Source organism: Podarcis filfolensis (assembly GCF_964270895.1).
Source record: "Podarcis filfolensis genome assembly, chromosome: 16".
Taxonomy (NCBI): Eukaryota; Metazoa; Chordata; class Lepidosauria; order Squamata; family Lacertidae; genus Podarcis; species Podarcis filfolensis.
In genome coordinates this window covers 14,959,732-14,986,808 of record NC_139620.1, presented here as the reverse complement: position 1 = coordinate 14,986,808, position 27,077 = coordinate 14,959,732, and the positions used below count along the sequence as shown (strand labels likewise).

The window sequence follows — 27,077 nt, the reverse complement described above, 5'->3', positions numbered from 1 at the left end:
CTGGCGGGGGAGAGGGAGGGGGCAGGGAGCCACGGGGGGAGGAGGGGGCAGGCGGAAAGAGAAGGTGGACAATATATGAACTGGGGGTTCGGCGGTTGGGTGGTGGGGCTCAGCAGCACACAGTACACAAGAGCTGTCAAACCAGGCTGGCTGGAACTTCAGGAAGGGCAGCCCAAGCACTTCTCCCTTCACCCTCTGAGGAGGCCTGTGTTTTCCTCTTCTGGTCTTTCAATGGTTCTCTGCACCACCTTGAGACCTTCTGCTCCCACCACCGACCCTGTGGAACAGATGCATCCCTCATCTGCTCATTTATCCATCTGCCTGTTCATCTATCCATCTATCTCTACCCACCCACCTTGCTCTTCCAAGCCTTCTTGAGTTTGATTAGTCTATACCCCTGGGAACCATCCATCTTCACCTCCTATGTTGGTGAGAGGGTGCCTTTGTGGCTTGTGCTGCCCTGCCTCCCTCCCTCCCTGCCCAAGACAGACACTTCTTGGTTGGGCAGGCGGGGGGTCAGGCAGGTGCAGGAGACCAAAGGCTGGAATTTGCCCACCCACTCACTGCCGCTGGGGCTCCCCTGACTGACCCACAAAGTCTGACTCAATCAAATGCAATCGAGCCACTCTACATTCCTCTCTAATCTATTTTCTTCGTCTTTATGGCAGTCGGATAGCAGAGTGTGTGGAATAAGAGACAGATAGGAGAGAGACCTTTCTTATCTCATCTGTCTTTCTTGACTCTTATTCCCTCTTTACGCATCTGCCTCTCCATCCATCCATCATGGAAACGGGTTCATTTTCTAGCTTCTTGCCCTGGCCATCCTTCAGCTCTGTGCTTTGTGTTGCCCCTCCCTGAACCTTCTGTGGGATGTACTCCGATCCCTCCCCTGCCCACCCCTCATAAGCTTTCCAACCAGCTCCCCTGCACCCAGGCTTGCACTTCAGGCCCCCTAAGCAGGACAAAGAGTGAGCGAGAACAGAGGGGGCCCAGTCAGCCGCTGGAACCCTGGTGGAGATTGGGGAAGTGAGGCTGACAAGCAGAAGGACAAGTGTGGGCACCTTGGCTTCACCCTCCCGCCTTACCCTTCCTGGATGGGGCGAGTCCTTCAACCTCCCTGGGCCTGGGTCATGGGAAACACCTATTCTATGCTCCAGTCCTTATGTGAGGGGTGGGCACGGCTGCCTCCTGTAAATCAGCCCACTGGCATCGCAAGCAGTCTTGCCCCAGCCCAACTCCCCTCAGGCCCCTGGGGGTCTTCTACTTGCTTTGGTGGAGCAGCCTTGTGAGAAGGCTCTATCCGCTTTAGAGGAAGTGGGCCCAGAGGGGAAGGACCCTTCAAGGCACCTAACAGATTGAGGTGGGGGGGGTAAGCGGAAAAATAGCCACTGACAGTCTTTTGGGGGAGAGTCTGTGATGGGTGGCATCAGTGTCGGGAACAGGGGAAGCAGGAAAAAATGCCCTCTGGAGCAATTTGCATGGGGGGGGGCACGGCACACATTGTCAAGTGGGGCAGGGTGTGCATGAATGGAAACTGAAGGTGGGGGCCAGCTTGACGGGGGTCAGAAGGTGAGTGAGATCCAGGCAGGGGATAGGGAAAGCTGTGGCAGAAGAGGGACCATGTTAGGTGGAATTGATGAAAGGGTCCCAATGGCTCTATGTGTGGGGGAAATACAAGGGAAAAATTGGTGCTTGTTCAGTTAAGCCAGCAGAATTGCAGAGTGAGCCATTTTGTGTAAGGGCCAAAATAGATGCATGTGTATACAGCACGATCACATTTTGTCTGTGTGTGTTGGTAGGGGAGGTGTTTTATGTTTTTTGGGATGGTGCATATATGGAAAAAAATGTGTGTACTCAAACTACCCCCTTGGAACTGCCCCCCATGTGAGCAATCTTACCTTCTGGAACTGGTACGCCAAGCGGGCACTCCAAGCAAGGTGGTGAACTTGAAAGCTCTTTCTGCACTAGGAAAACCAGGTGCAAAAAAGAGCTTTTAAGCTCTCCGCCTTGCGTGCAGTTAATTTGTGCAATTTCAACCAGACATCAACCGAGCAAGATGAGTTGATTGTGAGCAAGGATGTGATCCTGCTGTATAGGCATCTATTATGTAAATGAATAGCAGCCGTGTGGGGGTGAGTGGGGTTGGCCCTTCCCTTCCATTTCCCCCACTGAAAATGGCTCCCTTCAAAGCAGCAGGGGGTGGGAGTGGGGGGGGGACAGGGTGTCTAGGGGCTGATACAGAGGTTTCCACCCAGTCTGTGGCGTCAGTGGCATTCTGCTCCTGGGTACCAGTAATGGGGAGCTCTCAAACTAGTTCCCAGTTGGGCACTGGAGGAAAGAGGAGCCACCCAGCAAGGGTCTTCTCATGTATTGAGGACTCAACAGCAAGGTGGGCAGGACCTCAGGAATGTGGTTCATGGGTCTCAGGTGATGCCCTTGGCTTGCTTGGGTGGAGAGATCTGCGCTGATCTCCTTATGGCTGGAATATAGCCTAATGACTAAAGGTAGGTCACACCCACCCACTTTTTGCTTTTGGCAGCACCCACCACTGTCAGCCCAGCCCCCAAGGCTGCCCACAAAAGAAGGTCCCTTCCCTCTGCCCTAGGGAATCTCACTACTTTTCACTACTGCCCAGCTGAGATGGTGGTGGGTCTCTTCGGGCAAATCAGCTTTGGACATGTGGGAGGCCCCTTGACAAGAAAGAAGAGCATTTGAAGAGGGAAACACATGCACCTGAATGAGCTAGTGCAGAGGGACTTTGGAAAAGCAGCCTGCCAAGGGCTGAGAATACAGAGCAGCTCCCCCTCCCCGTGCCCACCCCCGCCACCCGCTCATTAGCTGATGCCCCTGCCAGCTGCAGAGCTTCAAACTCCAGCCTGGCTGGGAGAGTCCCTCCCCCCTCGCTCACTCTTCGTTCAAACGGTTTTTGTGGGGGGTTTTTTTGTGTGCAGGGGGGAAAAAAGATGGGGAAATGTTAAAGGGACCGTCTGTTGCAACCTAAAAAAGCATCTCCAGATGGAGCCGACTGAACTTTCCTAATCTGTTATGGAAAAAAATAATAATTATAAAAAAACCAAAAACCCCAAACAAAACCCTGACTTTAAAATAAACAGCTCTTGCTTTTTGTTCCCCCTGGAGAAGTTTGCAAGTGGATATTTTTAACCCTCTGAGTCCCGTTTTGCCCCCCTTCGTTTTAGAAACAAGATTATTGTCAGTATTATTGTTATTTTTAATGTTTGGTTTTTGTTCAGGGTTAGAATCAGGCTCAAAATAAATGGATTCCTGACAATGTTCTCCACCCTACGTGCCCCCACCCACCTGCTTATTGGTTTAGTGCCTTAATTAGTTTTGGTTTTCAGGAACCACTCCCCCCATTTAATGCTATTTCCTGTTTATTCCCCACCTGGCTTTTCTTTTTTCTTGTGTGAAAATGCGCCTGCACGTCTGCCCAGAGGCACCTGTGGGCCCTGGTGTGCCTCTTGCGCTGGGCCTGCCCAAACTCCCTGGCCCAGAGGCATTGATGCTATATGGACATAAATGCTTGTGAGCAAAAGCCAGGAGAGCATCAAGCCTGTTTTGCTGAAATCCTGCAGCTCAACAGCAAACAAAAGAGGTAGGCTGTGTGTGTGTGTGTGTGTGAGAGAGAGAGAGAGAGAGAGAGAGAGAGAGAGAGAGAGGGGGAGACAGAGACAGAGACGGTGGTGGGGAGGAAACAGGACTAGTGCCAAATGAAACATCTGTGGAAGCCAAGACGGCTTAGCAACCTCCAGAGAGGCATAATTCAGAAGTAAATCCGCCTGAGTAGCCGATATTCCCTGCGTGTACTTCTCTCCCTCCGCCATCATTGCTGAAGCCTGCTAGAGCAGGCAGAAACGCTCGTCTCCAGACCCAGGATTCTTCCTGCTCCACAGCCAGTCCTGCAAGGTTGGGCAGTGAGGAAGCAGAATCTGGAGGCAGTGGGGTGCAGGCAAGGTTTCCAGCCCTCCATAGTTCAAGGGGAGGTGCTGAGGGCTAGGGAGGAACTGCATGAGAAAGGAAGGAAGGAAAAGAAAGAGGTGGGGGGAGAGATGAGGGCTTAGAGTGTGTTTTCAAAGTCCAGGGTGCAGCCCCAAGTGTGTGCAATAGAGAGTGCCTCTGGTTACGTACAGAGTGCCCAGCTCTGGGTCCCTACTTCTGGCACCCGCACCAGGGAGAAAGGGTGCCTCCGCAGGCTCTGCCTTTTCCTTGACTCTGCTCTCATTTTCCAGAAGTGTAAAAGCTGCCAGGAAGCACTTTGAAGCAGAGGAGGCTGCCATGGCTCAGCTGCAGACCTTGCATTCCCTAGCCCTGAAAAGCAGAAGGGAGGGAGGAAGGAAGGGAGTGGGGGCTCACTTGAGCCTCTTGGCCCCTGCCCAGGACCGGCTTCTCTCAGCACCAGCAAGCTGGCTGGGCAGGTGCCAACAGGCCAGGCTTGCAATCTGGCTTGGGTGCCCATGAAAAACAGCCCCTGCCCATCAAGAGACACAGTGGGCTGTAAACGGAAATAATTAAGGGAGTAAATAATAACGCAAGTTCAAATGAGGCGCTGGGCTGTTATCTTAAGCCAAGCTGGGTGACAGGCTTTCCCATTTATTTATTTTGGAGAGGCAAATTTACAACCCAGTAGTTTTGTGTGTGTGTTTTTTTTTGGATGGGTGGAAATTGAAAACATTTTTTTCCTGGTGGATTTTGTTTGTTTGTCTAGTATCAAAAGTGAGCTTATATTTTATTTTATTTTAAGTAGAAATGTGTCAGGCACATCTCAGGATGCCCCCCCCTCCAGTCATTGCCAGGCTAAAGGGAGATTTGCAAGTCTAATGATGCCACTCCTGGAGGCATTCAGAGGCTGCCCCCCCCCCCCAATCTGGCCAAGAAGGAACTGCTGGAATCAAATTTTACGGCAACTAAAGAGCAGCCCCTTCCTCTGCCATTTCATGCTAAAAACCCGAGATGCCAACCAACCTTAGCAGACAATCCCCCTAATAGAGATTTTATTCTGAAATCAGGCAGTGCAGACGACTGTGTGTGTGTGTGTACCTGTCCAAATGTTCCCTTTCCTTGAGGGGTGCCAAGGAAAGAAATAAGCTCCCCCCCTCCCCGGGTCTATTCCACGTCCTGCTTTAAGAGCTGCTTCCCAAAATGAAGCAGGACTGACGCCAGGGGCTGGCCCTGTGGGGCTATTCAACAACTACTTTCCAAATTCTGAACCCCAACAAGACACTCAATGCCATCCTGAGCTCTCGCTCAAAATGGGAGGGTATGGCTTTGGGTTTTCGGGGTTCTCCAGTCATAGGAACCATACATATCAGCTCAAAGTAAAACAAACAAACAGCAGAACTCAACTTTTTGAATTATTTTTTATCCCTTCTGGTTAGAATGCCTTTAAGATTTGGGGGTGGGGAATAATCAACTAATGACAAATCAACTCATCAGGACTGAAACTGATTTTGGGGATTAGTGGGGCCTGTATCGCTCCTCAGTCCAGAGGGTGTGTGCATTGATGCCACAATGCAAAGGGGTGTGTGTGTGTGTGTTTCTGGAGATGGTCTACTGCAAATTCAGCTCAGCCAGACAGAATCCAGCCACTGCAGTTGCACAAAAGCAGCTTGGTACCTCACCCAATCTCTCCCTCCAAAGAAGAAAATGCTCCTTTCCCCACCCACTGGGGTTGGGAGGGGTGTCCAGAAAATGCCTTGGGAGTCCTTTTGATCCACCCCCCAACCCAATTCAAAAACGCCATCCCCAAAATTCTCTTGGAAGTGGTGTGTGAGAAGTGACACATAGCAGTTCAAGTGGCTGAAACGTGGAGGGCAACTGCACTCTGGATCTTGCTCGCGGCTGTGCCATCATAGATCTTCTGAACGGGGGTTGACAAGTAAGGTAAAGCCCAAATGGAGGGAAGGGAGGGGCTTTAGGGCTGGAAAGCAAAGCCTGTGAAGTCCCTTCTTGGGGCTGCAACGTGGACTCTCGTGCTCCCAACAGAAGAACTGTGTATATAGCATAAGAACTTGATACCCACAAAGGAGGGTCCAAAGCTCTGTACTTCACTCTAGTTCCTATAGCTAAAAGATGCAGGGCACACCTCAGCCTGGCTGGTGAGAGTATGTGTTCAGGTACGTGTGTGAAAGATGAAAGAGAAGAGGAGAAGGAAGAGAGAAATAGTGTGTGCATGAAAGTATTGTGGATTTAAAGACACTCCACTGTTACTCACATGGATTTATCCCAATGTCGCATTTCCAGTACTCTTCATAAAGCCAGTCCTTCAAACTCGCCCCGTACTCAAAGGCTTAAAGTGGGATGGTCCTTCGGCCAGGTTTACAGCTTCCCCCCTGCTAACCCTCTGAGTTTCTCCTGCTTTTTTCTTCTTTTAAAAAAACCTCATTAAACGTCCCTTTAACTTCCTTTGTTTGTTTGTTTTTGGTGATTTTGTGGCTGTTTGTTTAAACCATCATGTTATAGACATTAAAAGATACATTTAGATGCTTAATCCCCCTTTAGAAATGCAACGCCAGCGAAGACGGTTATTAAGACATTTGGAATTTATCGGTTAAAAAAACTGTTTAGCACTTGGTTTGAGTTAAAAGCATGTTAGTGTTATTAGCTGGTTAATAAATTAAGATTTAAAGCGACCTCGTCCTTTCCTTTCTTTCCTTTCTTTTTGGTCTTGTTGCTGCTACGCTTCTTCCTTCCCCACGGAGTTTAAAGTGTTAAAGGTGCAGCTCTCGGTTTGGCACAGAGCAGGGGTCACTCCTTGCCCAACACACTTCCCGGGACCTTCACAAGCAGAGGCCGTGGCAAAGCTGGTGAGAAGAAGCAGCCCTGAAACTGGCGTGTGTGTATGGGGGGGGGTCCTGATTCCAGCTGTGGAGCAGATCAAATGCACTGACCCCCAAAAGTGGGGATGGGTAGACAGATATGGCATCCACCAGGGGCTTTCAAGCAGGGCTGGCAACAGCTGTGCCAGGGCTAGCGAACAACATGTCAAGAGGCCTGAAGAGACAGCAGGTGCTGTGGCCCTCCAGATGCTGCCAGACCACAAATCCCACCACCCCTTTAGGGGAAGAGCCACAGTTCAGTGGCAGAACACCCACCCTGCATGCAGAAGGCACCAGGTTCAGTCCCCCGCTGGCAGCATCCCCAGGCAAGGATCCTGCAGCTGCCAGTCAGTGTAGGCAGTACTGAACTAGATGGACCAATGATCTGACTCAGTATAAGGCAGCTGCCTATGTACCTGGTCCCCATTAACCCTTCCCTGTAAGGCGTCTGCTCCTCCTCCTCTGCACATGCTTATTGACTTTGCACATTTTAAGGCCACAGGACTTCTCATGCTCCCTTTCAAGGCAGAAAAGGCAGCCCTAGAAACTGCTAGGCACTGGAGCGGCTGCTGCAGAGCATCTAAAAGGATCCTGGGAACCCTCTCCCAGTCCCTTACAAGCACAACCGTGTGAATATAGGGAAAGTTGGCAGGAAGCCCAGATGAGTTTTTGGTTTTAACTCAGGGAGAATGCTTTGTATCTCAAGCCCAGGAGAGGACTCTCCATTTCCTGTTCTCCCAAGTCAGATCCTTGGTCCATCAAGTGGTGCCCCCTGATGTTGGACTACAATTCCCATCAGCCCCTGCCATCATGGTCAATGATCAGGTATGATGGAGGTTAAGAGTGCATTGACACTGGTCACTGCTGCTATCCCTTTACACGACCTAGGTATTGAATCTGAGGCCTTCTGCAGGCATAGCAGGTGCTCTACCGCCGAGTTACGGTCCTGAAGATGGGGAGGGAGGAGACGTAGGGACACCAAAACCTTGGGGCTTAAAGGCAGAACGAGACATGACGAGAGGTAGGGCTGCTTGCTGTTGCCCCACCATTTCTCTCTCGCCCCACCCCATTCCCCTGGGACAACGCAGTGACAACATCCTGCTTTGCATCCTCCAGACTCCTCTGGCAGCAACCTCAGGTGAGGCAATGATGTCACAGCACAATGATGTCACAGATTGGACAGTCATACTCAACGGGGTTAGGAAGAGAGGGGCGCCAACGTTGACATCTCATGGAATGTCTCCAATTCATTCCCAAGCTAGGCTCAGACTGAGCCCCAACCCTTTGGCTGGGAGGGTTCAGCCCCTGAACATGCAATGGGAACGAAGACGGTGTCCCTGAGCACGTGCAGAGTGCCATCCAGAAGCACCACTCCTGGCACATTGGGGATTCAAGGGAAAGGGTCCCAAAGCAGGCTATACCTCCTCAGAGGCCTTCTAAGGACAGTTATGCCCCATCCCTCATCTTACTCCTTTCCAGCTTTAGAAGATCCATCCTCACCACTCATCACAGCTCTCTGACCTTGTCACATCAGAAGAGCATGGCTGTAACTGGGTCAGGCCAAAGGGGCCTGCTCCTTCTAGCACTCTGTTCTTCTCAGATGGCCCAAAGGGAAGTCTTTAAGCAAGCAGGGCACCAGCAACACTCCTCTGCCTGACTGGCACACAGACATGCCCGATCTCCAACAGGGGAGGTAGAACATCATCACATCATGCCCCCCCCCATCTTACTATCCTTCATGTCTTCATTTTGCACAGCTCCCTACCCTCCCTAGTGCTGGAGTATCACCAAGACGATGCATAAGAGCTGTGGCACTTCTCTTGGTGCGTAGCACCACCCAGAAATATATGCAAGAGCTACGTGCAGCTAGAGACAATCTATCTACTGCCCATGGAGTCTCTTTCCGGATGTGGCAATGCGCAGCAGGAAGCCTGTGCCTTGGAATAAGGTGTGTGTTTGGGGAGAGGGACGGAGGGGTCCCACCCTGTGCAGTGAGCCCCAATTCCTTCTGAGAAATGCTACCCCACCCCTATCTTCAGTCACCAGCCTTGAGCCATGGCCCTGCATGAAATATTCTGCTGGGGTGGGGGGCAGGAAGAGGAAGGGAGGAAGGAGAGTGAAGGACGGGTCAAGGGGCTGAAAGGGGAGAGGACTGCACCTTTAAACCTTTATTTTTTGTGTTTTGCTTGCTTGCTTGTTAATTAACCGGAATTAATTATTGTTAATTACCTTTGTCGAGTAGCCACTCATCTACTACTCGACCGAGCCGATACGGAATTCTCTGTCTAGCAATCGCCAGCCGCTCATTATCACTGTTCCCTTCAAAGAGTTTAGAGAGAGATTTGCAGATGGTTAAAAGAAAAAGAAGGAAGAAAAGAGTAGAGAGAGAGACATAACACGCCATCTGGAAGGTCAAAGGTCAGAGGTTAGCACGTTTAGAGAGGTCAGACTAAGCTCAGGCAAACAGCAGGTTAAGCGCTGGCTCGAAATTAGCTGTTAGTTTTCCATTAGTTAGTTTGCTTTTTTGTTTTTGTTTTGAGGGGAAGCGGGGGGTCAGTGGGGGTTTGGTTGGAGGTTTAGAGGTTTTAGCCAGCAACGGAGAAAGCTCTAGTTACACGGTTTAGTCAGGTTTAAGTGTTAGGATGAGTAGATGGAGGTTAGAAGGATTTATGCTGCACCAGGGAGGGAGAAAAGCCTCCCTGGGTGCATTATTTTTGTTTATTAAATTCACTTTATTAGCAGACTTTAATCCCTAGTCACAAAATGGGAAGGGAGGGGAGGAAAGCATCACACAGTCAAACTCTCTTTAAAAAGTCCCTTTCCCAAACTCTCAGCCATTGTTCCCCCACCCCCACCTTATTTCTTCAGCCGCCACCCCCCCACCCTGCCATTCCCTTCAAACCACTCCCACCTCCCCCCCCCGACCCCCCGACCCAACAGCCCACAAATCTGCCCTGCATTTGTATCTGGACAAAGGCAAAGAAGTTCAGCCATCTGCATCGCAGAAGAATTTGGGTCAGGACCAGCCCTCTTTTTTCCTTTTCTTTCGCAGGACACTGCTCAATGACTAATGAAGCCATATTGGATCCCATGATGTCACCTAGAAGGTGTGACACACCAGCGGGACTCTGCTGAGGAGGCACTTGGGCTTGGTCCTCAGAGCCTTCCCTCTGCTCCCGAACGCCCTTTGCTATATTTTTAGCAACACAAGGTTGGAATCACACACAATGAGCCATTGAAATGCAAGTGGGGAACCTCCCTCAGCCAGGCAATATGGACAACCCTTTTTCAAATGCCCGCTCCCCATTTGCTGTCTTCCCATCATGAAACGACACTGGTAAATCTTCCACTTCGGGCCAAAAGGTGCCTGGCAGGTTTAAGCCAATCAAAGATTTAGGGCTGGAGACAGGGATGTCCCTAATACCTGTTGGTGGGAATCGCAGGTGGGGAGAGCTCTGCTGCTCTGTCACTCAGGTCCTTTTGCTTAAAGGGGCTTCCCTTTAGGGTACCTGGTTGGCCATTCTGAGAACATGATTCTGAGCTAGATGGACCCCTTTGGCCTGATCCAGCAGGCTCTTCTGAAGTTCTTGTGCAACCTCCAGCCCCAGAGGCAGTCAAGCTTCCTAGCTACTTAGGGTTGTTTGGCCACTGTGAAAACAGAGTGATGGGCTAAATAGGCCCCCTTTGGTCCAGTCCAGCTGCAGGGCTCTTACATGTCACCATTGCTAAACCAAAGGGGATTTGGGAACTAGAGTGTCCAAGTTCTGTGAAAGAGAACATGAAGCCCCAGCCTGAATGGCAGAGGCAAGGCTCTTAGCCTGACCTACCTGCCGGGGTGGGAGCCTTTGCACTACTCTCAGTATGAGGAAAGGAATGCTAAAGGAGATGACAGCTTCTGGAAGAACTGGATGCTTGGCATGTGTTCTGGGGCCTGGCAACCGTCAAGTCTGCGGACCAGGGGCACCCCAAAAGCTGGAAGCAAACTGCGGCAATTGTGACGGGTGTCACCTGCAACATCATCCGCCAACAGGATTCCTTTCCCAAAGAAGAAAACTGGAGACGATATGGCTGAGAAAGTCCATGAAACAAGGGTGGATCCAGAGCCCGGTCCCCACTAAAGCCAGGGTGCAGGAAACTCTTCTCCAGCATCTGGAACCCTGGATACAGTCATAATGCAGGGAACGCCTGAGCATGCACAGAGCATCTTTCGCTCAGCAGCACTGTGATAAACACAGCTGGTCTCCAGATGTCAGGGGCCACAGATGCCCGGGGAGTGAGACTGGCTCCTCTCCTTAAACCAAGTGTCATCAACCCAGCCTTTTGTCACTGTGCACAGATGCAGAGGAAAGTGGCTGTTCCAAGGAGGCAGGTGGCATCTCTCAGCGCCAGGTGGGAAATTGATCAACCATCAACTAGCATGGCAAAGGTAGCGGGGTCAAGGCAGCCATGTGGAGGCAGGCAACGTTCAGTGAGAACGGGGAGCAGGGCGACTCTCGCAGAGGATCATCTGGTGGGTGCTGGCTCTGCAACTTCTCGGCCTTGGTAAAGGGGCCAGCAAGACTGGTTCTCCTCTGCCTCTCAGTTTTCCAGATGGCAGAAAGTGCTCCCCACTGAGGCTACAACAGACTGCGCCCTTTGGGTGGGCCCAGGAGGATGCCCAGAGGAAAGGACGAGATGTACAAGCTCCGGGATGGGGAGGAATCCTTTTGTTTCACTTCAGGGATGTTGAAGCGGAACAGTAGGAGAATGGAGGAACTGTTCAAGCAGGTAGCTTTAAGAAGTGTTGTTGTTTTTTAAATTTATTTTAAGGGAAACAGCGTTTTGAAAAGAAAAAGCGGAGGGGAAAAGATCCACCCCCCAAAACTGTGCCCTCCATTTGGGGAGCTTGACTCAAGCTCCCCCAAACAAAAACTGCCACGCTCAGTTCACCACCTGCAAACAGGGTGTCCCACCCTCAACTCCTTTAGGGGGATTCCCGCTGTCGTGAAATGTGGCAAGGTGAGAGCTCCCCCTCCACCATTCAGTACCAGTGGCTGAGAATTTGACCCTGTTCCTCATCTTCATTTTGTAATCCAAAGGGTATATGACCACCCTTTGCAGGGGGTTGGAGTAGATGACCCTTGGGGTCCCTTCCAACTCCACAATTCTATGATGTAAAACCACTGAAGAATCTAAATAACTGAAGGGTGTTAGTAAACAAACAAACAAAACTCCTTGGAACCATTTCAGAATGGGGGATTTTTAAGCCTCTGTAATTGCAAGTCTGGTTTTCCAAGGAGTGGGTGGATTTGCAATTGCCGGGTGTGTGTGTATGTGGGGGGGGGGTGCTGCTCCACTGGGGCAGCGGCCCCTCCCCATTTTTGCTCCTCATTCCATTCTGCAATTCAGCCCCTAATTAGAGGCGGTCAGGGACTTTTCATGCTCTCATTAGCTTCTGTATTAACGAGGCGATTAACATCTTTTAATTAAAAATACGCCATCCTCAGAAAGTGACCCGAGTCTCTAATCAGGATCCGGCTTGGGAGGGATTCCTGCTGCACAACCCTCGCTCCGTGAGCTGGACTGTGCGCTAAACACACGTCAAAGCCCCCTTGCCACCTCCCACTGTATACCCATGGGAAGAGCAGAAGGGGGGAAAGCAACAACAACAAAATCCGCACACACCAAGAGGCTCTGCTGTAAGGAAGGGTGGCGTTGGTGAAAACGAAGCTGCAGACCAGGCAACAAAGGCCCTTCAGTGCATTGTGGGTTATTTAAATGCTTGGCATGGCGTAATTCTGCACGTTTGCTAGATGGAAGGTAAATGACCAGGCGCCAGCTTGCAACGCAAGGGGCCAGAAGCTAGCCAGTCTTGTCCCCCCCACCCCACATCCGGTATCCCAGCAAAAGCTTTGAACAGGGGCAGATCGCTTCAGCAGCTGGATCTTAGGGTGTCAGGAGCAGGAGCTCCACCTCTGTCAAGGTGCTGGGTCTTGAGGAGGGGTCTGCAAAAATGGTGAGTTGCAGCACCGGGCATGAAGCAGGGGAGGGGAATAGAGGAACTGGACAATAATACACAGACACCCGGACACTTGGGTGTTTTAAGGAGAGAAGGCACATTGAGACTAAGCACTGCAGCTGGTTTGAAATGGATTCAATTGGCAGGGCCAGACCCTGTGTGTTGGCAGTGCTCTAACCTGGGGGCGGGGAGATCTATAAGCCAGTGGTGGTGCAGGGGATAGAGTGTCAGACAGCAGGGAGGCAGCAGGGTTCAAATCCCAACTTGGCCACAAAACTCAGTGGGTGACCTTGAGCTCACCACTCATTTTCAGCTTAACCTACTTCACAGGGTTGTTGTGGTGAATAAAGGAAGGGGAGAACCATGTGTGCCACACCTTGAGCTCCTTGGGAGAAAAAGGTGGGATAGAAATGAAATAAACAAATAAATCTCTGGCTGACGTGCAGCAGAGACACAAGGGCTCCTGACTGTTTTAACAGAAAAAGCTTCTGCTCTCCTACCACCCACCCCAATTACGCTGCTGAAATGAAAATTTGGAGTGAGGAATGACGGCATCCAGGAGATTTTTGTGAAAAGGGACTGTAAGCTCCGTTCTGATGCTGAAAATAAATTCTTAGGATGAAGACCTGCCCAGTTTCTGAATTTAAAGTAATTGGCTCTCCCTACCCTGGGTTACTACATTGCACCAGGCTCCTGCTGGTAGATCTTTTGGTTCTATTTAAAAAGCAAATCAGATCCCAGAAGACTGACGTCTGCTTTCCTCTGCTCTAACGCCAGATGTGTGAAGACTGGTTGTAGTTACTCAAAAGGTAAATGCACTCTGCAGGTACTCAGAGGCTGACATAAAAATCAGCATTCAGGATTGAGCCCCGTGGGTCACTCTTCTACAGCTGTCGAGTGGGGCTGAATTTCACAGAAACGTTAAAACCGCAGATCAGAAATTCAGATTTCCAACTAGCGTGCAGCACCCTCTGCATGAAAAAGGAGCTCAGAATCAACAGGAATATTTGGTGCCACCGCTTGATTTTGGAGCTCCTGAGTGCCACAGGATTTTCCTCCCAACGCTTTTAAGCGAATTGCCTCGGTGGTATTTTGTCAAGAGGGATTATTAGCTTCGTTTAAAAAGAGTCTCAAAATACCACCTGGATTTTGATAACAGTAATATTTATTTTAATTGGTTAATTAACCAATCAATCGTTTAAGGGCAAGGCAGTTAATCGACTGAGAGCCTTAAAAGCCATCCCCGGCCTTGGATGAGCTGTCTGTCATTAGGAGAGCGCAGGCGAAGTGGGTTTCTTTTATGTACAAGGAAGGAAGGAAAAAGCCAAACCGCTGAAGAGGAGGAAAACCCTGGTGGCAGAGGAGAGAGGCAGCCAGGAGGAACAGGCAAAGAAAAAGGAGATACTGCTGCCACCTCCAGCAAATTTGGGGCAATAAAATAAAGAAAGCAAATGGCACACATATGTGCCCTCGCCCTGGGGACTTCTGGAATGTGGCTAGCGGGTTCTGCCCTCCACTTAATCCTACCTCTGTTTGGTTATGAACTCATGGGCCTCAGTTTCTATCATCTGTAAAATGGGGACAATATTTGAGGACAACAGCTTTATATATATATTTATATGTATCTGAGTTCCTTTTGAGGGGAAAGCAGGAATGAATGTAGCTATCCCTTGCCCTCTCCACACTGTCTGGCGTGAGGGACCCTGGTCTCCTTTTGGAAGTTGCCCTGGAGTTTTCAAAGGTCCTGAAAAACCTGGGGAGCCTCTGTGAGTGGAGGAGGGCCCCTCATTGCAGACAGCTGCCCCTTAACTCATGGGCCCAAGCGTCCTTGCTCCCTTTTCCTGGATCAAGAAGCACCTGCAGAAGGCTAGGTTAGGTGTACTCTTCCTAATGAAGATGAGAAGGCCAACTCCCAGGTGGATGGGTGTCTTTTGTTTTTGGGAGAAACAGAAGGTTGAAATCTGATTCATGGAGAGTCCAAGGTACCCTGCTTAATCTTTTGAAATCAAGGTTAATTTAAATAATGGTTTCTATATTACATACACACACCTGGATCAAAACAGACAGAAAGAAAACCTGCAGCTTTTAAAAATGAATTTTCCCACCTGACCCTTTGCTTATTTTCCAAGAAAAGGAGCTATCAGAGACATGGAAATGCCCACTGAATATGTTGTTTACAGCAAATAGGGCCTCCATGCCAGATTTAGTACTTTTTTCTCCCTCAGAAGGCTGAACCTCATTCACTGGTTTGATTATTACTTGGTTTTTCACAAAACTGCAAAAGATTCCCCCAAGGAAACCTCAGAGATTGATCCTGATTGTGTCCCTGAGTGGGGATTCTGTAACTCAACTGCTGGTTATTAAAGCCTGGGCTTCCTTTTCCAGTTTCTGCATCCCAAGACATGGGCCCCAGATCCTCCCTCCTCCTATTGCACCCTACATGCAACCAGAAATTCAAACGTTTGGGAGCCTCTCTTTTTAGATAATCCAAAGGACCCCACAGCGAACACTCCGTAAGTAAAGGGCTATTAATTTTTAAAAACGGGTACATTATCTTCAGCTGAGGTTCTTTACTGTTTTAAAAACAGGTTGCCTTTTCAACACTCTTCATTCCGAAGCCATCAAGAAACTAGAATGGTAAAGCATTTGGGACATGGGAAAAAAGTGCCAAAAGGAGAGCTGGACTTCTATATTTAACTGGGGGAGGGAGAGTCATACAGCCCACCCACTCCAGAGCCCATGGATGCCTAGCAGCTGCCACTCCTGCTTTTCTTCCAGACAATGATGGCAAAAGAGACCTGTGCCCACTGCTTGGCACCCTCCAAGGTAACACAAGGTATGCCTGTGGAGAGCAAGTCCTGGGGAGAGAGAGCACAGGGCTTCTCCCCATTTGCAGCATCCCTTCCTGCCTCTGAAGGCAGGGGGGTGGGACCCTTCCTCCTCCATAAAGGGCTTCCAAGATGGGGTTTGGGTTGTCTCTCTGGCTGGGTCAGAGTGAGCGGCAGAGATTGCTGTCAGGCTCCTTGGCAGCCTTAAACTGTTGCGTTGGGTTTCTTAATGGCCTAGAGAGCTGGGTTGTCAGTCAGCGTGTCCACTGGCACAGGCAGATGAAGGTGTGCTTCTTGGGAGGACTGGCACCTCTCACTTGGGTCTCACAAGTCTGCAGACTAACCAAAGTGGCCCATGGAAGCTGCAATCCTCTGGCAGAACAAAGAATTCCATCAGGCTCAAAGTTCTGTAAGTTTCACCACCTCCCTTACTACTTCTGAGGGCTGACTTGCACGACGCCTTCTCATGCCCACAGGTTCGGATTCCTGAATGACGATATAAATGTTTTGCAAAGCAAGAGCCTCATGTGTCCTTTCCCCTTCAGAAAAAGCTGGTCTTCTGGGCTTGATTCAAAAACACAGGATGGCCAATTTGAAATGCAGCCTTGCAGAATCTACATGACAGTGCAAGAGGGCAGCTCCCAGGTTTTCACAGGGGAACAGCGAAGACAGTCCAGTGGCATTGCGCGGCCTCCAGGCTGAGTTAGCACCGGGCGAAAGGTGACCTCCATGCCGGAGAGGGTGGCCCTGAGCACCCAAGGGTGGAAAGCCAAAGGAGCTTAATAAGGGGTATTGCAGGAAGTGGCCCCAGATGGAAAGGAGGCCCCTAAAAAGCAGTGAGGGATGATGATCTGCCAAAAGCACAACTGCAGCTTGTCTCGGGGTGCCTGTGGAACCCAAGAAAGGCGTAGGTGCCAGCAACATCTGAGCTGCAGAGCTCTCTGCAATGGGTGCCAAAGCACAGGTGTGGGGGCAGTGCAAAGACCCACAAAGTGTGTGCCTTGCTGCTTTCTCAAGACCTGTAACAGCTTCATGGCTACTTGTGCAGTGGGCAGAGGATCCACAGCACAGCGGGGAGGAAGGGCCGGGGCTCAGTGGTCAAGGATCTGTTTTCCATGCAAAAGATCCTGGGTTCAGTCCCCAGCGACGTCTCCAGGTGTGGTTGGGAAAGCTTTCCCACCTGAAACCCCAGAGATTCTGCTGCCAGTCAGTGCTAGGTGGACCCTTGGCCTGACTCAGTAGAACATAGCTTCTACCTCTGTAAGGCTGGTGTGCGGCCCCTGGTGTGCAGTTTGGTGCATGGCTGAGCTGTGGCGGCAGCTCCTGGCTAGCAGAGGCTGCGCTCCACTCTCTGCAGCAGCGCTGGGCATCAAAGAGACTGCACAATCAGGCCAGCGGGACGACAGGCTGGGGAGAGGCACTTTGTCGAGGGGGGGGCAATGGAGGGGAGCTGGATCAAAGTGGCTGGCAAATCCCAGGCGGGCAGGAGCTCTCCCTGCCTTGCCTGCCTGCGGCACTAATGACCTTGATTAGGTTTCGCCCTCCCCTCACTCCCCCCGCCCCGCTGTTCTATGGTTCCTGCTGGCTCCTGGCGGGAAGGGAGAAGCCGCCGCGCTTGTGTGTGATTCAGCCACCAAACGATGGGAGGAAATGGATCCTGAACGAAGGCCCTTCCAGGCTGGTTGCACTGCCAGGCACAAATGCAGCCATGAAAACCCCAGCTCCCCCGGTCTCCCAGGCACCCCACCCCACACTTTGAGACACCCCCACCCTGGCTCAATGGAGGTCGGAACCCGCCTGCATCTCTGCTCATGCTCCAAGATCCAGTCTGCTCATGCTGCCCCTCCCAGCCTCGGAGGCAGAGCACTGGGCTGCCGTGGCTGTGACAAGCAAGAAGGGAGGTTTTCATCATGGGAAGGCGGGTGTCTGCTGGGGCTCCCCTCTCTGCCCCTCACGCTCTCCCCAGCTCTCCCCTCTAGTCTTCACCCTGTTGCTGCACCCCCCGTTATTGACTCCCCCCTCCCTGCTCCGGTGTCCTCTTTCATTTCCTGGCATCTACATTGTGTGCAAAGGACTCGGACCTTTTCTGCAATTGCCAACCTTTTCAAAGAATAAAGGAGATTAGAATGAGATACGCTCAAAGCACTTCTCTCTTGCTGAAAAGGGCTGTAAAAATTATTTGATAGCAGAAAAATGCCAGCGGCTAACAGAATGTCAAGGGCCCAGGGGGGCGGGTAGAAGGGTGGTTTTTTTGAAAAAATAAATAAGGGGGGGGAATTATAGACTTAGGATCCAGCTTCAAATCCTAGTCCAACTCCGAGACATCGCTCTCTCACCCAACCCCCCTGCCTCAGTTTTCCACCTGCAAAAATACGAGTGAGCGGCCCACCTCCCAGGCTTCAGAACAAAGGAGACAGCACAAATGAAAGAAAATGGCTGCTGTACTGACAGCCAGACAGGGCAGCTGGGCTGGGGCCCAGACTGCTACAAACAGTGAAAGAGAAGATGGAGGAAGAAGCGCAAGGGGACTTCCACCCTGGCTCTTGGCTGAAACCCCTTCTTGGTTTTCTCAAGCTCTCTCTCCACCCCTCTTCAGTTGTGGCCAGAGGAAGCTGGCTGGCCAGCTATGTGGCAGACTGGCAAGGACAGCTGGACCCTGGCAGAGAACTGGGCATCACCAGCCTTTTCTTCCACATGTGGAGAGGGGGCTCCAGAGCTCAACTGATGTTTATATTTTTCTGCTTGCCTTTTGAAAATAAGCAAACTTGCGACAAATTCCCCTATCTATCCCCTCCTGGCACACACTTCTTCATTCCTGCAGGGACCCACCCGTTTTCCTGGCTACTTTTTCTCACGACCCCCGTGAATGGCTACCCCCACTTGTCCCGAGAGGATCTAGGGCTCGCTGGTTCAGGGGAAAGAGTTTTACTTAAGGTGTGAGGGGCCCTGGGTTCAAATTCTGAACAAGTCCTGGGCAAAGGAAAGCCTGTACCTGAGAGACTTCCCTGTGGGGAGGGATCCCGGCTCAGTGGCAGGGAACCCCCTTTGAAGACAAAAGTCCCACCGCGGCAGCCTATCCAATTAAACAGAGCAAGCAACAAGTGATGGAAGGGAGAGTGCTCTGCTTCAGCTCCTGGGGAGACACTGCTGGGCCAGATGAACAGACAGCCTGACCTGGCAGTAGCTTCGTAAGAACCCCAGCCCTGACATTCTTTTCTTCTTGGTCTTCCTGGTCCCAGGTAAGTGCTAATGGAAACGGCCAAAGACTCTGCTGACCAGGAGCTGGCAAAAAGGATCCCGCCCATCCGCCCCAAATCCGCCCACCTCACTGCTTGGTGGAAATGCTCAGAGGGCCAGGGTGGTTCCGACCTCCATGGTGTGGGGGAGACAGGATGAGGGGCACGGCAGGCATTGCCTCCCAGTCCCTACCTGCGGGGTATCGCTCATTGATAGGCCAATTGTCCACCTGCAGCGTTGCGTTGCCACCGCTCCGGGTGAAGCGCACCACGTGGTACTTGCCGTCGTTCACCATGGCGTTGCTCTCCTCGATGGTGATGTCGTCCGTGCCCACGTTGAAAATGACCCCAACTGTTCCCTGGTCCTGTGAGGAGGCAACAGAGGGGAGAGAAGGACAACAGAGTCAGAGCAGGGGTTAGCTGGGAGGTCAGAGGGGCAAATTCCAGCAGAGGCTGGGGAGGCAGGAGCAGGGGTCAAGGGGACTTTGTTGCAGCCAGGCATCTATGGTGATGAGCACATCTCTGGCCCCCTGGCCCTGGCTCCCACCATTTTTAAAAAGGTAAGACTTCCGAGACACATGAAGCCTGCAAAGTAAGAACTGTGCCTATAGCAGCTGACAGCCATGTCTCCTGTGCCTTATCTCAGTTTTTCCCACAGTTAACAAGGCTGTGCCACTGACAGCAGCCAGACAAGCCCTGCTGAGAAAGAGAAACCCAACTCTTTTCACTCCTGTTGAGTTTGCAATGGACATGTTAATAATCAGTGTTACTAGGAAGGGGGAGCAGTGGCCTGTTCCCTGTGGCACAGGTCTTCCCATTTGGCCTGTTGGTGGTGGGAAATAGGAGGTCTGATCTGGTTTACCCAGTTGGAGTGTTTGAGGTTTGAAAAGGAACAAGTTAGGGCATTCTAAAATGCAATCTTGGGTGGGTGCTCTGCCAGCCCAGGAACCCAGTGGTGAACCACCTCTTGAGAGGAGCCTGCCTGCCACTTTAGTTATCTTTGGGGGGGGGCTCACCCCCACCCCCACAGTGAGGCAGGTGGTGTCTGGGAGAGAGACTTCTTGCAGAATGCTCTCCCCAGGGACATTTGCTGTCTCTTTTGCACAATGAAATACTGCTTTATTTCCAGAAGATTGAATCTATAATGGAAATTGTTCAAGTTCTGATGTTTTATAATATTTTTTCACTAGTCTTCCTTAAAATTGTTATTTATTTATTTTTGTATTTGTGCCAAATAAAGAATTTACAAAGACACACGCAACACAGGATGTATTTTTTAAAAATTAAGAAATAAATTGTCAACTTGTGTAACTTATAAACAATTTAAAAAACATGAAATGATCCATGAAAAATAATAAACATGAATGCTTTAGTGACCAAGCGGCCATCATTTGGCCCAAGGAAGGAGAATAGCAGCAGAAGCGAAGTCACTGCATCACCAATGGGAAAAGGCTTTTATTTGATATTGGAGGAGACGCTGGCTGCTACCTCAGTCAGTGGAAAGCCTGAGAGTGTGTTTTAGTTTATTAGCATGATATAAGTGGACTATAAGAGAATACTGTGTAGGAAAATATAGCATTCCCTGACCATTCTCTTCCTGTGGGATGCTTCTGCCTACCTGATCTCCCTTGCTTTTGTTTTGAAATTTATGCTGTAAGCCACCTTGGAAATATTTTTGCATGCTGAAGGGTAGGGTAGAACCCAATTAGAAACCAACCAACAAATCTTGACCTGGGTTTTTCCTAATCCTGCTTGGCAGCCGAGAGAGAGTAAGAGATCAGGCCTTAGGCCAAGCGGATGGAGTCCTGTCCTTGCGCTCCTGACTACTTCTTTTTAAAACCATAGAGCTGTTGTAGTGTGGGAGTGGGGAAAGCTGGGCCAGGGGGGTCATGGGGCTGGGAGGGTTTTTAAAAAGCATTTGCCCCCCCAACCTGCAATGGCCACAATTGGAGACACCCCTCCAACACCTTCACCCCTATTGACTGCTATTCACAAGGGGGGGGAAGCCTACTGGTGTCCCATTGTGACTAACTGGGGAGAGCAGAGTCCTGTTTGCACAGGAGGTGCCAGACGCTGAACGTGGAACCTTCCGGATATGCTCTCCCACAGAGCTGTGGCCTCTTCCCCAAGCAGAGAGGCGCCATCAGGAACCAAGAACACCCTTGGGCTGAGTGGCTTTTCTCCCGAGAGTCCTCCAGAGGGTGTTTCGCAGTGGCAGAAGCCTTTTCTGAGTCGCAGAGAGCCCCATCCGCTTCCTTCATGGGAAGTGGTCCAACTGGTAGGGCCAAAGCATCCCCTCACTCCCTCGGCACCCACTCCACTCATTTCCTCCCTCTTTATGGAGCTGGGGGGGCAGTGACTTCAACCTGGCTTTCTGCAGGGGTCGGCCAAGTTGTCCGTGGGTTACCGCAGAGACCAGCTTTGGCACGCTGGCTCCCAAACACCCAACAACCAGTTGGCTGTCAGGTGCTTAGGACTAAACAGGATGTGGCTGGCAAACAGGGCCACCTCTCCATGAGATGGTAGCAGCAGCGGAACGACCGTCTTTCCCACATGATCTTCCTGCTAGATTTCTGTTGTCCTGGCTTGGCCTGGAGGTCTGCTTCCGGGTTTGGTGCAAAACGGGCCAACTCTTGCAGGCGATTCTAGACCAGGGGAGGGGATGGAAGATGGATGTTGCCCCAGAGGGTCCCGAGAAGGCTCACTCCATTGCCTCCCCCCTCCTCTGTGATGCTTTCAGGTATCCCTGCTTCAGCTTGGGGCCCCCACCTCTCGCCCTCCTTGCACCGCTCTCACCAGCTCGCTTGCTGCAGCTCTGAGTAATCAGAGCTCCCTTAATCCAGTTCCTGGTGCAGCCCGGATTGACAGCGCGCTGCCTAATCTCGTTTGCCTCATCAATAAGCTAACGATCAGGGCTGCTTAATTTCATTTGCAGCAGAGCGGTAATTAATCCACTTCTGCAGCCGCCTCTCTGGAAAGGAGCAGAAGAGCTGCAGGGCGAGAAGCAACCTGTGTAGGAGTTGGGCTGTGGAGTAGAATTTTTTTTTGTGTGTGGGGTGGGGTGGGGTGGCAGAGGGCTGTGTGTGTGTGAGCTACACCTCTCCCTTTCCCACATTCACAGTTGCCAGACACAGCCTAACATGCCAGAGAGTCACAGGAATGCAGGAAGCTGCCTTGAGCCAGACATTTGATCCCTCTAGATCAGTACTGCCTGCCCTGGTGGACACTGGCTCTCCAGAGTTTCAGGCAGAGGACAATTACCAACCCTACCTGCAGATGCCAACACGGATCAAGCCTGGGACCTTCTTCATGCAAAACAGAAACTCTACCACCGCATTCTCCAGTTTCAGGTACCAAAGGTGCCGTCCTTTGCCTGGCTACAGAGAAGTACAGCCCCATTGACTTTGATGGGCTTTGCTTTGGATTGCAGCCCAAATCCCTTCCCTATTATCTCAATAGCACTTGTCCCCCACATGCCCCCGCCTCTCAGAGTCTAGTTTAATAACCTGGCAATGCGAGAGCCGAAGAAAGCACACACTTTGTATGCAAGACAAGCTCAGTGGCCTGTTCAGAGAAAAGCCATTCAGCGGAAACCTTGGAACTGGGGTCCACTTTGGTCCAGCTGTATGCATCCCTCCTGCCTATGCATAATATGCACGAGCTTCCTCTTTGGGAGCATTTTTTCATCAGTCCATAACTCATCGTGGGCTGTTCCTTCTGAGCAAGGGTGCTTATGTGGTTATAAAGAGCTCGAGATGAGTTATGGGCGCCCAGAGCACACACGGTCACAATTCAAGCTGGCTGTCACCCTAAGTAACAACCGGCTCCCAGTGGAGCAACTGAGTACTGGCAGAGGTTCTTTCCCTTGGCCAGGCAGGGGAATTCACACCACCCATTTCCCCATCCCTGTCCCCACCTTAACTTGCGGCTGTCTACACCAGAAATTCTTAGATGTTTCCAGTTTCCTGCCACAGAGCCCAGATGGTGCTTAATGTCCAATCATTTCTACACAAAACCTATTTCCCAAAGCCCAGCCTCATATTCAGAATACAAACATTACAGTGACACAGAGCATGTGCAGACTGCCTTTCTTGCATCACTTAGTGAATGTCAGCCAGCCTCCACACATGTGGCCTTGGGGAATCTGGATTCCCAGGAACAGCTTCCAAACAGACCCCAGCACCTCACTCTTTTAACTAAAAGAAATCTTAGCTGATTAATTCTTAGGAATGTTAATTAATGCCGCATTAATCAATTAAATAGGCACAAATCTCTATATGAATATTAATTCTGAAGATAAAGAGTGAATGCTTTGTTTCAAATTAAGTACACCCAACACGTCACATGGGTACATCATTCCAAATCTAAGGGAAATGTTATGGCTTTGTAAGAAGAGGCATCTTGGCTGTGGGAGACAACTGGGGGTGGGGGCAGGGGGGAAGCTCTCTTCTAAGGTGGCACAAACCACCTGAATACTGTGTAGGTGTACACAGAGCAGCTGTATTAAAAACAATGTAAAACATTTCAAACCTGTTGCCCAATGAATCAGGGAAACCTTTTAAAACAAATCAGTCTAACCAATTCATCACCTAAGTATGGCAGCCCTGTTTTTATAGAAATTAGCAAGAAATATCCCTGATAGAATCTGGACTTTTCACTCTACATTCTGACAACACACTCCTACCTTCCTCCAAAAGCCAGCTCCTTGCACCTTGCAACCTTGCACTGTGCCATGAATAGAGCCAGCCAAGCCATGAGGCAGGTGAGGCTGCTGCTTCAGGCGGCAGAAATGGCACACCGATGGATGCCTTGCTGTCTCTGCCATCAGCAGAAAAGTGTTGCTGCCATCTACATTGATTTTGAGCAGTGTTGCAGCAGTTTTGGGGATGAACTCATCCAAGATTGGCCCAATCTTACCCAAAATTGGCCCTGATGGCACTGCCGCTTCTCCGCTAGAGGCAGATGGGGCAAGGCTCAACAGCAGCAGTGGCAGGAGTCGCAGCAGCGGCAGGGCATTTGCTGCTCCTGGCCTTGGAGGGCCTCCCAAAAGGGATGTGCTCCTCCTTCCTGTCCCCCTTGCCTGCTCCTTTCCTCTCTTACTCACAACCCAGGATATCTTAGCAGAACATCTGAAAGGATATTTTTATGGGGCCAGTTTTGCCAGTGCAGGAGTGTGGCATGTTTTTTAGTATCACAGAACAGAGTCCCACAGCCAGCAGGATAAAAGATGCTCTTCTATTATGGGCATCCTAACCTTGTAGCATCAGCACAGCACCTACCATTTACTGAAAATCCCAGAAATACAGTGCATTTCTTTGCAGCTGGGAGGTGGGGAAAAGTGGAGGGGGGACACACACACACATTATTAAGGGCTTATTATGCTAAGCAGTGATTAATACCACGCGGTGGGAGCGGCTGGCTGGCTGGCTGGCTGTGTGTGCTCACGCTGCTTATTAGAGCCATGCATGTAATTATTGCATTAAGCCCAGATTATTAGAGCGCTGGGGCATGTGCGTTTTATTAATGCCCACCCTCAACCCCTGTAGTTCAAGGAGGGGAAGGCTGGTGAGCCCTACCTGGAGAGGTGAGCAATATGTAGCAGTCCTTGTCACAGAGAGAGCCATGTGCTGGCACTGCTGACTCATCGGGATGGGGGCTCGACAACTTCTAACACCACCTTGGCTGCAGGGCTCCTGGGTTCCGGAAAACCCACAGGCAGCAAATGGCGGCTCAGGTCGTTAAAAATGGCCTGTGAGCCACTGGCAAGACACCCACTTTCATTTCAGATCAAAGCAAAGCTCCTAATCTGCATTTCCTGGCGATGTCATGACACACAGGAGCATCCCACTGAACTGCAGAGGCTTCCCAATGCAAGCAGGAAATGTTGGGGTGGAAGGAGGAAATGAGACAGGATTGAGGCACTTCCAAGATGCTACACTGACTCCTTAGACAAGCCGTTGTCTGAAGGCTGAGCTGGCCTTAAAGGTGCCATATGCACACAACCCACACACTCCAGATGGTCACGTGTGTGTACTTTAGCCAAGTAAAAATGTGGTATATGCCAGCCCTGCTGTGTTGGAGAGCCTTCCTGCTCACTCTGATGAGTGGGGCACCTGGATGTCTGCCCCCAAATCTGAGCTGGTTCGCACAAGTGCAGAGCTCTATGATGATGAGACCAGACCAAGGTCTTGAAAGCTCCAAGTGCAGAATGCTTTCAGGAAAAAAAAATGAGTAAGGAGCCCTTGCCTTGGGGCAAGAGGAGGGGTGCCCAGGGATGGCAGCAACAGCAGCTAGCTTCAAGGGTGGCCTTGGGTCACCAGCCAGCACCTTCCGCTCTCTGATGGGCAACGATTCCAGAGCAATCCATCTCCGCCAGGTCACAGCTGCTGAAGGGGCCAGGCCACTTGAGGTGACAAGTTGCTGCAGCTCCTGGCACCTCCTAAAAAAAATAACCATCACCCAGCCCTCTGCCGACCCTTTGTTCAACCGACAGACCCTTGCTGCCTTCCAGGGACATGAATTCCAGCAGCCAATTCCACCTCTGTCAGAAAGAAAGAAATATCTTCTGAGGCTGGGTCCTCAGTGCCACCCTACCTCACCTGTTCCGCTTGCCACCAAGGCACTTTCCTGTGGCCACTGTCAGGGGTTGCAGAGGACCACTCCCCTGCAGACCCCCAGAGCCTCCTTGCTCTCCTCTTTTCAGTCTCGGCTTGCTTACTTGCCCCCCACTTTCAGACACACAAGCAGGGAAAGAGGAGGGGGAAGGGAAAGGAGCAGCAGCCCCCACGAGCCCCACACTCCCCCCTCTGGGCAACAGAGGTGGGGAGGTGGACATACGCAGAGGGGGGCATCCCTGGAGCAGATGCTGTGAGGGTGGCCCTTGCAGCTTTTTGCTCCTATATGGCTTTGTTTGGGGGGTGGGCTCACACACCCCACTGCAGATCAGGCAATGTTGGGGAGAGCGACAAAGAATCCAAGCAAGCATGGCAAGTGACAGGAAGCAGGGGAGCTAGGTGGAACAATTTAGGCGCGACTGACTTCTCCCAGTTTCACAGACACACATTATGGGAAGTGGAAAGAGGAGAGACAAAGCGATGGCAGAAAGCAGTGTCTTAAGATGGGTGGCACGGCACGACATGGAAGGCTGAGACCAGAGGGGGAGAAAGAGAGACTGCCTCCACCCCCTGCTTGACTTGATGCCTTTACTGGCATGAGGTGGCTGCTGCCTTGTAGCTCTCGCTAAGCCCTGTCGAGGCCTGCTGGCACGCCGGAGTTACTTAAGGGAGAGATTTATGTCACTCACAGAGGCTGGAAATTAAAAGAGAAGGGGGGGGGAGGGAGGAGGAGGAAGCGAAGGAGAAATGGATTTACGAGGCTAGAAGTAAGCCCAGACCCCAGGATACAGGGAGGCAGCGGTGGCAGCAGCCGCAGCAGCAGCACGCGGGCCTTGGCGGCTGGCTGGCACAATAACTCCTGTATGCGAGAGAGCGAGAGAGCAGCCACGGCTGGCTGGCCTGAGGGCCCCCACAGCCAAGCGCTTAATGGACCGTGCAAGGCCAGAGAGAGAGAGAGAGAGAGAGAAAGGCAGGCCTCTTGTCTGCTCCAAGATGGCTGCCAAGGCACCAAAATGGCTGCCGCCTCCAATGGCTTGCAAGTCCTGCCCTTTGCATCCCAGAACCCTGGAAAACGGTTTCAGACTGCCCAACTTCCAAACCAGGCCCTGCAGCTGATGCTCTGAACGGGGTTTTTGAGGTGCATTGATCATCAGGTTTAGCTTCACTTGCGGTATTTATCGAATCTCAAAAGCAGAGAAGCAGGTCTGCCTGCAGGTTTTTGTTTTTTTATCTACCAGGACTAGTCACTTGGGAACCCCAAACCCAACAGCAATAAGACTCTGAGCAATTAGCTTGTCTCAAGATGGCTGCCGTCTTCTGTGGGCAGCAGCAAGGCAACAAAATGGCCCCTCACTCGACAAGGTTTTCTTCCGCCCTCCTGTGTGACAATGAAAGGCCAGAGATGGTGAATGCTGTGACAGCCTTTCCTCAGCTAAGTGACTTGTGCCTGTACTGACACCCCAACAGTTGGAGCGCAAGGGTGGGGAGAATGGATGCTACCTCAGCACAGCGAGGGAACTTTATTTCCTGCCTGCCTTGCCTGTCCTGTGTCAGAAAACTTGTCAAGT

General features: G+C 51.2%; 1 protein-coding gene and 1 long non-coding RNA gene across 31 annotated transcripts in view; one reads left to right on the top strand and one right to left on the bottom strand.

Moving 5' to 3' along the window:
- NRXN2 (neurexin 2) overlaps nucleotides 1-27,077 on the bottom strand; it is a 340,969-nt gene that overhangs the window by 29,335 nt on the left and 284,557 nt on the right. For 24 of the 30 annotated variants that reach the window (XM_083591980.1, XM_083591978.1, XM_083591981.1 and 21 more), the window contains 2 exons: nucleotides 19,089-19,260; nucleotides 9,063-9,152 (listed from right to left, as the gene is read on the bottom strand). In XM_083591980.1, coding sequence (XP_083448106.1) covers nucleotides 9,063-9,152; nucleotides 19,089-19,260 — 262 coding nt within the window. The remainder of the gene's footprint in view (nucleotides 1-9,062; nucleotides 9,153-19,088; nucleotides 19,261-27,077) is intronic. The other 6 variants (XM_083591984.1, XM_083591985.1, XM_083591975.1 and 3 more) reach the window with 1 other exon arrangement.
- Nucleotides 6,540-10,182, top strand: LOC310752203. The gene is made up of 3 exons (XR_014542867.1): nucleotides 6,540-6,821; nucleotides 8,591-8,781; nucleotides 9,886-10,182. It is a non-coding gene; the product is annotated as an uncharacterized lncRNA (long non-coding RNA).